A 13,382-nucleotide genomic window follows, 5' to 3' on the forward strand; every position below is an offset into this window, starting at 1 on the left:
AAAGAGATAAAATGTGTAAAAATATATAAGATTTCTGATGGCAAATATGGGCAAAAAACGAAACTCACTGTTTTACCTCAAAGATTCGATGAGAAATGAATAGATGACAAAGTTTAAGCTTGAAACCCAAATACATGTACTAAACTATCGTCAAACAACAAAGATCAACTCTGCAAAGGTTGGATAACGAACCAATCGGGAATGTTGCACTCCTTGAGTCTGGGTCGGAGGCTATCAGACAGCGTGCGTACGATCACCATGGCTTCCTGTCGACCTCCACCCTCCGGGACGGGAAAGGAGTTCAGTCCCGTTCCCGAGCCTCCTACGGTGTAGTACCGTCGGTACTCGTCCACATACGCCTGCCAGTCGTGGTAATGCTGAATCAAGACAGAAATATATGTGAAAGTATAACACCAGACAGAGAACAGTCAGACGTGTGAATGATAGTGTAATATATCAAATGGAAGAGTGTTGTTGCTACAAACCCAAGCTTCAACCACTACAGACTTGAGGGAAAACTCCTTCATTGCTATTCTCAGAATTTTGTCCAACCCGACTGGTCATCACATCCTGTGGTCAGTCCACACACCCTACCTCCCTAGGAGCCTAACCTCTCCCACATACATTTCTGGATAACCTGTCTCCCCATTGTCTACCAATGCTAAGTTTCTCCCCCATCATCCCCATCATGTGATATGTGAGTCATTGGTGTCAGTGACCCAAGGATTGACAGTGGTCATTACTAACCTACTCCTTTGTTTTATTTTAATTTGAATCCCTCTATTTTGAATATTTGAATATCATAGATTAAGCCCCTCCTTCTTGTATACATGTAATATAAAAGTGACCATGTGCTTTTGGAAAGGAGTTCTCTCTTTCACCCTCTGCGGGTAAAGACACAAGCGTTGGTCTCCCTTGCCATCCCTCTTTAGGGGAGATATATGGCCGTTTGATGGGGAGCACCTATTACACCTATTACATCAAATACTGTATCTGTTAAATATGGCATATTCCATCGTCGCCTGGGATATTATCACCGTTATCATAATTGCTGTCATATTCCGATGTGAACATTTCTTCGAATAAATAAAGAGCCTTGATTGCACATGTACATGAACTGGTCTCTTGGTCCTTTCTTTGGAGCGTCGAGAAAACGTTTAATACCAATGTAACACCGATTACGCCATCGAAGAACAACATCAACTACAAAATAAAGGTGTTACAATAGCTTGAAAGTTGCTTGAGGTGGGGGAGCGGATGAGAGAAAAGATATACTTCTGTCAAATTTGCTTCAGAATAAGATACTATCACTGTGTAGCAGATAATTTCATAAAAGATGTATAAAGCAATTATGATATAGTGCTCTGTCATTGAATACTACAGAAATTGAGAAGAAATGTAGAAAGATCGCTATCTGCTGTACCCCCACAAGATCTGCTGTCACTTCAATCTAGTGTTCAACCTGAAAATATGAATCTCAATGAAGAAATAAATACACCACAAAAGGGATATTGTCAATAAGATTTCCTTATCATCCACTCATATTTTAAAGAAGAAAGAGGGGAGGGGCGGTAGGCTTGTAATCCATCAAACATTTTGTGACTTGAAGACGATTAATGACTGTAAAAGTATAATGCCAGACACACTCTATTTATGAACATGACTTCTGTTTTTTTATAGTGAATCGAACACTTGCTTTTCCATGGACTTTATCTTTATTGTGTAGGTGATCAAATTTGTATACCATTTTGCAAAGCGATTTAATGAATATTTTCGTCTATCCATATTACAAAAAACTGTAGAATTGCCTCAGTCAAGATTCGACCATTAATTGTACTGCTTCTCATAAAAGAGTATTTGTATTGTGACGGATATTGGGGATATTGGGGAAAACTGCGATTGACAGTCAATGATCTTCTTACACAATGTAAAAAAGTGACCTTAACTATCATTATGAAAGTAAGAAAACTATGAAGTTGGTAAAGGTAATACAGTGTATGTTTCTTGCGCGCATGATATGGTAATATCACAAATGTTTGCCCCAAAACAATGCCAAACGATGATTATACACTTAGCAAAAAAAAAAAGAAAGTAAACGTTTTTTCGAGTTCATTTTTTTCATAGAAGATTTTGATAAAAATCATTGTGTCATATACCATATAAAAGGTTATTTACAATTTGTAATTGGCTATTAACCTGGTAGGTTTATACAAAGGGAAATTTTGCGCATGAGTGAACACATTCGCTTTTGTCCTCCTTGGCACCAAAGTAAAAATTGACGAAATTGACATATTGAAATTAATATGCAAATGCCCTTCATAATAACAATAATAACAAAAGACCAATTCAACACAATGAGAGATATGAGTGAAATAGCAGAAATAAGTTTTCGATGTCAACTCAAAGTTTAAATGACACAGGGAGTGAGCCGCTAAGGTGATAAACTGGACAAAATTTCTTTATTTCCTCTTTTAATTAAGGAATTTAAGAATTAATGAGACTGTTTCAAGGACCAAATGATATTTCAAATGTTTAATTTGAAATAACATTTAAAATTTCTACAATTTTTGTTACCATTGCTTCTTTTCGTTTGTCTTTTGAATATGGATTTGACAGAAGATTCTTCATTTTCCTCCATTTCCTTTTTGCCTTTCTTTATCTTCATGATCTTTGGAGTCTGGCAGAGGCAAATAGAGATCATACATAGATTGATTTTTGCAAATCAATTTGCATTTCTTATTGAGTTGAATCTGTCTTTTGTTTCATTGTTATATGTGGCAGAGCACATACGCTTGAATAACGACTTGTAAATTTTTGCAATTTTTACTTTTGAGCCTTAGAAGAGAAAAACGAATGTGTTGACTCATACGTAAAGTGTCCCCTTTTATTGCCTTACTAGGTTGATGCTAGTAACCAACTAAATTACCTCCAACATGGTATATAAAACATTAATATTATAGCTAAATAATCTATGAGAAAGATGAACTTAAAAACGTGTTTACTTTTTTTTTTGCTGAGTGTGCATTCACATCTTACCTTGAAGGTGTAAGCCACGCTGTCTCCTTCGTTTCGATGAAACAAAAATGGATCATAGGCCTTTTTCTTCTTGGTCTCCCTCACAGACGAGGCAGCGCTTGCATCGTTTCCGCCAGCATCCCACCAACTTTTCGCGGGAAACCACCCATTTAGTTCGTCGTCCTTAACGACGGAACCTCTCGTAGACTGATGTCTAGTTCTCCTTGTGCTGTCCACACGACCCTGGCTCCTCGCACTTCGCGGGATACCATTCTGCATCATGGACGAGGAGTGAGATTGGTGGCATCCCCATGGCAACGAACACACGCACTGCCTGAAGAAACCATCGCCTGCGATATCTGCAGTCGAAATATCGTCAGACAATTCCAGGAGTTGACGAGAAAAAGTTGGCTTACGTTTTGAGGACGGCTTTGTATTGGAGCTCAGTTTGGCGGGCGACTTTTTCCTCGGCCATTGGTGCATTCTATCGACGGGTTCATCCACCACATCGATGGTTTCGAGTGGTCTCTTGTCAGCAGTTTCCGATGACGAGTCGTTATCTTGTGCCGTGCGCTCGCGCGCAATATCGTGCAAATATTCAGGTTCGAGGTAGTAAGTTACTCTACTGTCGCGTGTATCAATCGAGAAGTTTTCCTTCTTCGGCAACTGTTTCGGGACAAACTTAGTACCCAAGGGCTTTTTCCATCGCCTTGGTTTTGTCTTGACATGCTTTATCTCGCCATCGGACTCACCATCAACTTCAAAATCGCTCAAAGTTTCTTCCATTTTGAGTAGACGGTCACGTGTTCGTCATCCGTCTGGCGATTTTTTTTTCCGAATTCACATTGTCACTCGTGTCTGATAAGGTTTACGTTCATCTCATGGTTTGCAATCTGTAGTTTATACACAGATTGAATTTATGATTTGACTAGACGAAATCAAAAAGTATTGTAAATATAAAAATTTTGCCATCTTATGTAATCGAGCTTGCGCAAATAATATCTAGTCGGCCAATAGGAAGTATATACAGCAGATTTTGCTGTAGTACATTTCTGACGTTCGATCTTAACAGCAGAAGGCTTACATAAAAGTCTTACATAGAAGCAGAATCACGATGCCATATCAATATCCCACAAACGCTTGGCAATCCATCAGCAGTATTTCAGAGCTAAATATGATGTCACATATACGCCTGTCGCCTGTAGGACTGTTCTCCGATCTACGGCGTGCAGCCACGGCCAAACGTGTCACCTCCCTGGTTAGAACCATGTCAGGGTTCCCTGTCCACAGATACAAAGCATAGATAGAAACATCGAAAATAAGTTGCTGCTGCAATGCTCACTTCTACACATGGTATAGTTTACAAATTCATGAACTGTGAGAACGCAGACACGGTACCAGTAATCAGTGAATACACAGATCCAATTCCCTCATCGTCGATGAACCGTAACCCCATTCTCTTGTGCCCCACCTCTCGACCTTGATTGACAATCTTTTTAAAATCATCAGACCGGAGACCATTCATACCGCTTTACCCCACACAAGGATAATTGTTATTTCATCGAATAGGCAGCCAATGTTACCGGGCTGGTGGTATCCAACCAGTATTTGGCAGCAGGCCTACAGGTACTTATGTTGTGGCATTCCGAGCCCTGTCCTCGATTGCAATGATTTACCACGCTCCAAAAGAAGCGTGGCATTCTTTGTCAAAAGGTTCATTAGAGATCTAATGTTCTTTAGCAGTCATAGCACGACACGCTCGTGCCGTCAGTAAACATATTTTCAGACAAGTTGTCACAACTTTTCTTAGTTTTCATTCACAAGATCGCAACTGTTATACAACGAAACCAAAAGCAAGACATATCCATGGCAGCAAAACAATTGTCAACGTCAGATCACTAACATTATCGTTATGCAACACTGACTAGTTATCCACGTTTATATGCTCACTCGAGTTGGGTTTCGTAGCTTCATCAAAGTTCATGGGTTTATGATCAAACAGTATCAATCCTCGGCAGTCAGTTTCCCGACTTGATTGACTGGGTGGTTGAGTGCGTGGTTTGTAACGATTCACCATGTGGTGTGAGGTATAAAATGCCTGTTCGGATTAATACGTGTACTGTATAGACAGAGAGCTTTTGTCGCTTTAACAGATTAACTTGATTGGCGTGACAGACAAACGCAGATAACAGTTGGTACACTAATGAGCAGCGTCTGACGAAGAACGACGCACTATATCAGGCGTCCATCACCTCAACACACCATCATTGCCGCTATTTCATGACATATATAGTCGTGACATAATTTAGCAGTCATGGTCTATGTAAGGATATAGCAGCTCAAGATATGGAAGTCCCTGCCTATAGGACAACAAATTAAGGGAACTCTGTAGGTATCAAAATACCGATAGAATTATTGCTGGAGAATACCCCGCCAGTACCATAATAATCTTGGCGTCAACTATACGGCATGCCTGCCTTTTTGGGCTTTGAACGTGTTGTAGTTGATTTAACTCATCGGTTTATTACGAGCAAAAACAGACCTTCACTTGAACATGTGTTGATATTTCGGTTTTTAAACAGACTTGTAAGCTATTTCGTAAGAAATAATACATCAGATAAACAAAATGTTTGAAATAATGAGCTATAGTATACACCTAAAATGTTTCAGATATCAAAATCATCTGCGAGGGCAATATCAAAACGTATGTTTCAAAGTGTTACAAAACGATCTCAAATTCAGGACGCTAAACACTGACCTTTGAGCGGTGACGACGTTCCAAATCATCCATCTTCACAAATCCTAAAAGCGAGAAGGAAAGTTTCAGACTCTGTTTACTATAGTTCGCTCTGTATGATGAAATGTAGCTGCACATCAACCGGCAGTCTGAAGGTGGAGATTCATCATAACATCAGAATTTCATGTCTAAACACTGTCCATTGTGCTATCTAGAGTGTATTGTCGTGCGAAGAAGTATACATTATCGCATTACACAACATATCATCTCCTCCCACCTCCCTGCATCTATCCAGTGTAAGTTTAGAAACGTCACAACGGCCACTTGCACCCCATCGATGTTCAAAGTTCATGAGGTCACGTCGAGACGGCAGGCATAGCGTGCCCCGTGCCCATGGCAACGAATCACTCTCGACCTTTTTTTTTTTTCTAGTGCATGTCGCACGCAGACGATTCACGGGAGAAGCCACTCTCCCTCGCCCTGATGATAATCGTAGTGATTCATCGTGTCGGTGGCTGTACAATGATGATGACGATGTTGATGACGTCGGATTTTTTGTCTCCTAGAAGTTTAGAATGGTCGGTTTGATGATCTTTGTAATTTAATGCATTGGTATTATCTGACGTTAAAACATGATGAGTAAAAATAGAAAAGTAGGCCTATGTTTGGCCATGCCCTTGCCCCTCCATCTGCAGTTTCCGCGAGTTTACCGCGAGTGTCAAAGTTGCCTATTTTCACTAATATTGTGTTTCTAACTTTGTCATAAAGTATCATGACACCGTTGACCAGAACATAAGTTCAAAATGAGGACGCTTAGATCCGGAAAAAAAATTAACGACAATGTTAATTTAACAATAATGACCTGCACAAAGCAACAGCGTTTGCTAGATGTAACAAAAGATCTCGATGTAATTTAACACGCCTGTCTCTTAGCATTTCCTTCTTTGATAATATTGTACTCAAATTTCTGACATTTCTTCATTTTTTTGAGCAAAGAACTACGCGGGATATAACCTCGTGCGACAGAGACTTTTTACTGAGGTCAGACATATCACTACTGACTGAGTATACCTTTGCTCGATTGGACATGGGTGACTGATTATTAGTTACAACATGGTAATTGGTTGTAGTCAGTCCATCCATCTGTTTTACTTAGGCAGTCAGTAAGGTAAAGGCAAGTGTGAAAAATATTGGCAACAATATATACAGCCAATCGTCAATTAGCTGGCTATACCTCAATGCTAGTGCTAGGAGAACGAGGGCCGGTAGACTGTAGGGTGCAAACAGAAAATGATGTACATGTACAAATATTATTCCGGCATGTGCAAGTAAACGAGCAGGCCAGAGCTAAGAAGGCAAGCCCGGCCGGAAAACGCAAACGATCCCAAATACATGTATCATTAAACGGACATTAATTTTTGTATTCGTTGGTTCATACCGATCGCAATGATATCACCGCGTCCAATGACAATGCCTGATGCGACTCATTCATGCCAATAGAAAACAAAAGGGCAGAACAATTAAGCTGGAGTCTGTCTTGCGTCCGTTATACCAAGGAGGTACTAGGCTTGCCTAGTACCTCCTTGGTTATACCATTTCTTTCTCCAAAATAAATCGCTTGTGTTTCAGTCGCTATAAGCAGAACGACGGTTCACAGGAATTTCGTGGCGAACTTCGCGGGTGTCGTTCTGTTAGCTCTGAGGATTAATCTGGTCGAAAAGGAGATAAATGGTAAAGATGGCCGTGATAGTATGATGAGCTGAGTCTCGGGGGGAGACTGACGACTCATTGTCAGTTTATCTGTTTGCATTGGGAGAGATATCGTCGATCGACGATAGCGGGATTTAAAGGGATGATACAGTTTCAGCTGAGATGGAGCTACATGTTTCCAACTTTTTTGATGATGATTGCTTTTTTGATATAATGAGAAACATATTATGAAATAATGAAAGGGCGTACGATTTTAAGGGGAATTCAAAGTTTATTTGATGGGAATTGGTTTTGAAATGGCTGTGGTATCCAAAAACTTTTTAGCATCGCTTTATTTTACTTTTTTTTTTGATATCTCAATCAGTTAAAAAACCGATTATCGTCAAATAAACTTTGAATTCCTCTTTGAGAATTGTACGCTCTTTAACATTTCAGGAAGTGGTTTCTAAGTATCTCGCAAAAAAGTTAAAAGCTGAATTCTCACCTAAACCAATACTACACCACGATCAAGATGTGGCACAGTGTGTCTGTTCGTTTTCGTGTGTTTGGTGTAGACGAAAGAATATTCATAGGCATGCACACGCAGCATGGCTTCATGATTGCACAAAGCTTTCTTGTTTCGTCACTGATAAATGAGGATTCATCATACTTCTTCCCCGAAAAAAAAAAGACAGAAAGAGACAAACTCGGGTGCTAGTGCTACAAGTACAAAAGTGGGAAAATTGGAAAAAGAATTGAGAATTTGTTTTGCTTTGACTGCTGCACATCCACCAGGAAATGCCTTCCCACGCACTCGTATTGAAATATGTGTTATAATGTATGTCAGGACACACAGGTTTCAGTTGCCTTTGAGGTTTTGTTGTGATGGGGGTTTTGGATGGGGGAGGGGGGAATGGGGTAGGGTAATAAGAGGGAAAATGGACGAGGGTATAGGGTGGTGGGGGGGGGGTTGCGTGTGGGTTTTTGTTTTGTTTTTTAACAATAAACTTCAATCAATGGATATTGATATTTCAAGTTGGATTGAATGAATGCTGAAAAGAAACCATTTTTTTTTTGGAGGGGGGGGGGGGTAACTGATTTAGTTAATAAAATTTGTAATGCAAGGAAGGAATAAAATTAAAAAGAGAATGAGGGATTACTAGTGTAAAAATAGAAAAGAAGAGATGTGTATATGGATTGTGTATATGGATTGTGAAAAAAAAATGTAAGTGTATCAAAATATATTAAATTGATGTTAAGTTTTGGTAAAAAATTTTGTATCCATTGACAAAAATGATTATGAAACTGGTCCAGACAATTTTGTATAAATTTGTTTGTATATTATGTTTCCCATTGATGAAGAATAAAATATTCTTTAAAACAAAAAACAATGTGTTGTCCTACAAAGTATATAGGGAAGAAAGTGTAATATATATGTAATATACGTGAAGCAATCTTGTGACAGTTTGTTCTAATCCGGTTGTTCATAATGGCCTCCTCGCGAATATTGGTGACAAAAACCACAAAACTCTACATGTTTTCTTCTCTCCCCTCACTCACTGTATGGAGAAAGAGGTAAAAAAGGAGTCATGATGTGAGGAAGTATATCCCCTCTGATGAAGGTATATATCCTGGAAAAGATATTAGCACGCCACTCGCTTGTCATAACATTGTTATCTAGACTTTGGCCAGAGCACGTTTTGTGGATACTTCTGCTTGATGAACGAAGTAAAATATCAACGAGAAACTCCATTATAAAAAGTAACATTAAGAAAGTGACAAGTTCATTTCAATCGGACAAAAGCAGCAAGTCTGTTGTATTTGACTATCTCATATCTCTTTTTTTTTTTTTTCAGAAACAGTCATCTGAGTCAAACGCTGATATATTAGTAAATGATTGTACACATGTTCAGGAACTAACTTGTCAATGTGTAAACTCAATAAGTATACCAGTAGTCCCCTTTAAGTTTTTAGACATATTGGATTATATTATGACTCCCGTACATTTTGCTGCGAAAAAAAATGTTTTAATGTATTCATTCAAAAAGAAGGAATTTAGCGAATATAAGATTGCAAGTTGTGGGATAATTTTGAAGAGATGTCGTCACCTCATCTAATTGGCATATTTAATATCAGTGGTATCATTCTACGTAATTATCTAAAAAATCGGCGTGCCGCAAAATTGTTGTCTCGTCTGCTTCGTGGTTCTGTTTGACTTTGCTCTTTCAAAGAACTTTTCGAAATCATCTTGGCCTACATGATGGGATCCTATCCAAAATATTCCAAGAAAACTTATAAACTCTTCATCCAAGAACACTATCACATTTTGTATGGGTTTAATGAAAGTCAAAGCACTGCCACTTAAAAATCCATTCTTTTTGTGAAACTTTAAGACACTTTGCAGATGATTGAAACTTCTATCTCATACACTCATTACTAATCTGATATACAACGACCACGCTTGTTACAAGCTTTGTACAGGGAGGTGACACATTCCTGCTTTTATTCACATAGTTACCATGTCTTTTGTAGATGTTGAAGGAAAATCACATTCCGGCGTCATGATGTTTATCTATTGATCATGCAACGCAATCCAAAGTGCTGATATTTTCTCCGTTACACTAAATTCGCAGGAATACAGATGTGAATCCGAAACAAATAAATCTAGGGGTCAAGAAACCCAAACCAGAAGATTATACAGAATTGATTCCCTCGCGGCCTAGATCCCCACCCATACATCCACACTTTCTGGAGTAAATTTGATTAATCTTCCCGCCACCCCGAATGTTTACACCGAATTCGTGGTTCAAATCTACACGTCAGAACTGTTACTCTACCAGCCGCTATTTGCAAGGTTAACCAAGTCCTAAATCTCTCATCAGGGTACGATACTCAGACACCATCGATCAGGCAAGGTGGACCACCTCGTTACGTCATAAGGAAAGGCGCGAAATTCCTCGCCCTTCTCTTTGGAGACGACCTGTTCATTTTTCGACGTGGGGACATTCACTGGATGAAAACCTTGGGTAGGTCAGAAAGGTCACAGCGCGAGTGTCCAAAATTACAGTAACATACCACCGTAATCAAATTGAAAATACATGTATGCATTTACTTGAGGGGGTACTAAAGACCTGAAATGTATTACTCTTAGTTTAGAACGACAAAATTATGCATACAGTTTGATCCACATTCAAGGGCAGTGTGGAGATGATAAGCTCGGTCGGCACTGAAGCGGGAGGGGTGCAAAAACATGTTTTGAAAGTACATTTATGCACTTGTACCTCTGCCATGGTTCTCAAAACCGGACTACAAAACAAGTGAAACTCGATTTCAAGAAAGAAAGAAAAAAAAAAACAACAACAAAAACAAAACAAAACCAGAAACTAAATTTCCCCTCCCTCGATCGGACAAAGCAAGCAGAAACTTCAACTCCAGCTCAGACACCGTAACAGGATCTTCCCAGGCCTCTCGCAATCCACCTACTCATTTTGATAACTGCACTCAAAATAACAATCTATACATGACTATACAATAGTTATACCAAAGACTTCTCCCAAGGTCCATGGTTATACAGACCTGGGCTAATGATGATCAGAGTAAGTGAATTTGATGGATGTGATGATGGTAATAGGTCTACTGACAGTGATAATGATGATGGTGATGATGATGGTGATGATGATGATGATGGTGATGATGATGATGATGAATGGCGACGACAACGAGGGCAACAATGCTAATTAGTTGTGGTAGTCAATGATGTGCTGTTTGATATCTTTACCAATTTGCTCTTAAAAACATGACGGCTAAACATATCTAATGAAGTAAAGTTCAACTCGCACTGCCTGACTGAAGGACATAAAATCAGTACTCAATACATCTTGATAGTGTAATTGTTCTAGCCTTCCAAACTGCAAATGTTAAAGGGATCGTATAGTTTTGGTTGATACCTACCTTCCGGTTTTTAACATTTTTTCTTTGTGTGTGTGTGTGTGAGATAATGAGAAACATCTTATGAAATATGAAAGAGCATGTAATTCCAAGAGAGATTCAACATTTATTTGATGAAAATTCGTCTTGAAATAGCCGAGATATCCAAAACAGAGCAATCCTGATAAAAGGTGGGACCCGCCTTTTATAAGGATCTCTTTGTTTTACTTTGTTTTTTTTTTAATGTCTCAGCCATTCCAAAACCGATTTTCATTGAATACACTTTGAATTCACTGTATTATATCATGAGTGGTTTCTTGGTATCTCGCAATAAGTTATAAGCTCAATCCTCACCTCCACCAATACTATACGATCCCTTTAAGTTTCACTGATGATTCTCATAAGCATCATTTAGGAAAAAACAAATCACAGCCAAAACAATGTCTATTTATCCCAGAAGGACTAAAACACACACCGCCAACCATTCAAACATAACAAACAGACAACACTTTATAAGAAACAATGATTTTTTGTTGTTGTATGTTTGTAATATAATATCATCAGCTGATAAGGTTATTCCATGAAAGGCAACTCCATTGCATTGAAAGACTTACAATGTATGTACACATCATGCATAATACAATATAATTATCTGACATCAAATACACTTCAGAAGACACACTGTTTTGAATGAATATTTTGAAACTAAAAAAGTAAGTCAGAGAAATTGAAAAAGTACAGCATCTTTAACAAACTTGAACATCAACAAGTTTTCTTCAAGGTTTTCAATAGAAACGATAGCATAACCAAACTGATCTAGTAATTGTAGCTCTGCATTAAAGTACATGTACATTGTACTCATATTTTGTAGGGCAAAAGATCAGACTATGATTTTTGTTCAGTTACTACGAAGGAAATCAGCATATTCTGTCTTCAAGGACCTTTTTTTTTTTTTAGGTTGTGGCATGATGCCACGCCAGATAGTTCGTTGGCATTCACATTGTCAACACCACCTTACACAATCACTGATCTTTAGCTTCCGTTTAACTGCTTTCATCAAATGTGCATCATGCATTTGAGTGCTTTCTATTTGACAATGATACAGTGGAATCGCGTTATACAATCTGTACAGGGGTTGGATATAATACAACCGTCCTCTGGCAAGGTGATTCTGCAGCTCCCAACCCTTCATGTTTCTTTGTGTTTGTACCTTGATAAAGTGAAAACCCTGATACAGTGCACTCCTGATATAACAAATACGGTTGTAACAAAATTCTTGTTACAACAAAGTTTGAAATCCAAGTCCCGAAATTATCAACTATATATCTTTAATGTACTATATAATGAAAAATTTATATGAAGAAAGAGAACTGCTGGTCCCAATGACTTTGTTTTAAAAGGAGTTGCCTGTATAACGTGGCAATGGTCACTGTTTTAATTCATTGTTATAATGTAAAACAAGGCTCCCCTGTATGGCTGATACAATATTATCATGAATTTCAGTAATCAATAGAATCTTCTATTTCAGCAATCATTTCATTGTTTTATGACAAGTCTATTTCTCTTTAACATCAATATTAAGAGTAAGTTGATTTCTAACCAGGGAAGGCTATGATGGCAAGACACTGCTAAAGTAAGCTAGAATGTAACACTTCTTTTCTCCCTTGTGTTTCTGTTCGTATTTATCCTATCCTGCATCTTGTCTTGAAAAAACACTTGGTGATAGTGCCTAAAAATAAGCACATTGATCTTGTTTTAGGGGTCATGATCTGAAAAACGCCGCTAAAACTTATGACTACCATTAAAACAATAACACCAAGACCATACAAAACAAAACAAAACAAACAATCCTACGTTCCCAGGAATTATTCTGAATGCAATATTGCATGACAAATTCACATGGTGAGAAAAATTACTCTGGCACTATCAACTATGACTTCAGGGTATGATATCGTTTTGGCATTGACATAAACTCTGTAATCATAAAAGAGGAGCAATCATTTATCTTCTAGAG

The 13,382-nt window shown here is 38.4% G+C and overlaps 1 protein-coding gene across 1 annotated transcript; it reads right to left on the minus strand.

Moving 5' to 3' along the window:
• Positions 1 to 192: 192 nt before the first annotated feature.
• LOC139708404 (uncharacterized) lies at positions 193 to 4,011 on the minus strand (the record flags this gene model as incomplete). The annotated part of the gene is made up of 2 exons (XM_071620357.1): positions 3,037 to 4,011; positions 193 to 377 (listed from the first exon to the last, which is right to left on the minus strand). Coding segments are annotated over exons 1-2 (950 nt in total), but the record flags the coding sequence as incomplete, so codon positions are not given.
• Between the last annotated feature and the right edge of the window lie 9,371 nt (positions 4,012 to 13,382).

This window comes from Diadema antillarum, unplaced genomic scaffold (assembly GCF_040938485.1).
Source record: "Diadema antillarum isolate AM-2024a unplaced genomic scaffold, OU_Dant_1.0 seq00001334_RagTag, whole genome shotgun sequence".
NCBI classification, from domain to species: Eukaryota; Metazoa; Echinodermata; class Echinoidea; order Diadematoida; family Diadematidae; genus Diadema; species Diadema antillarum.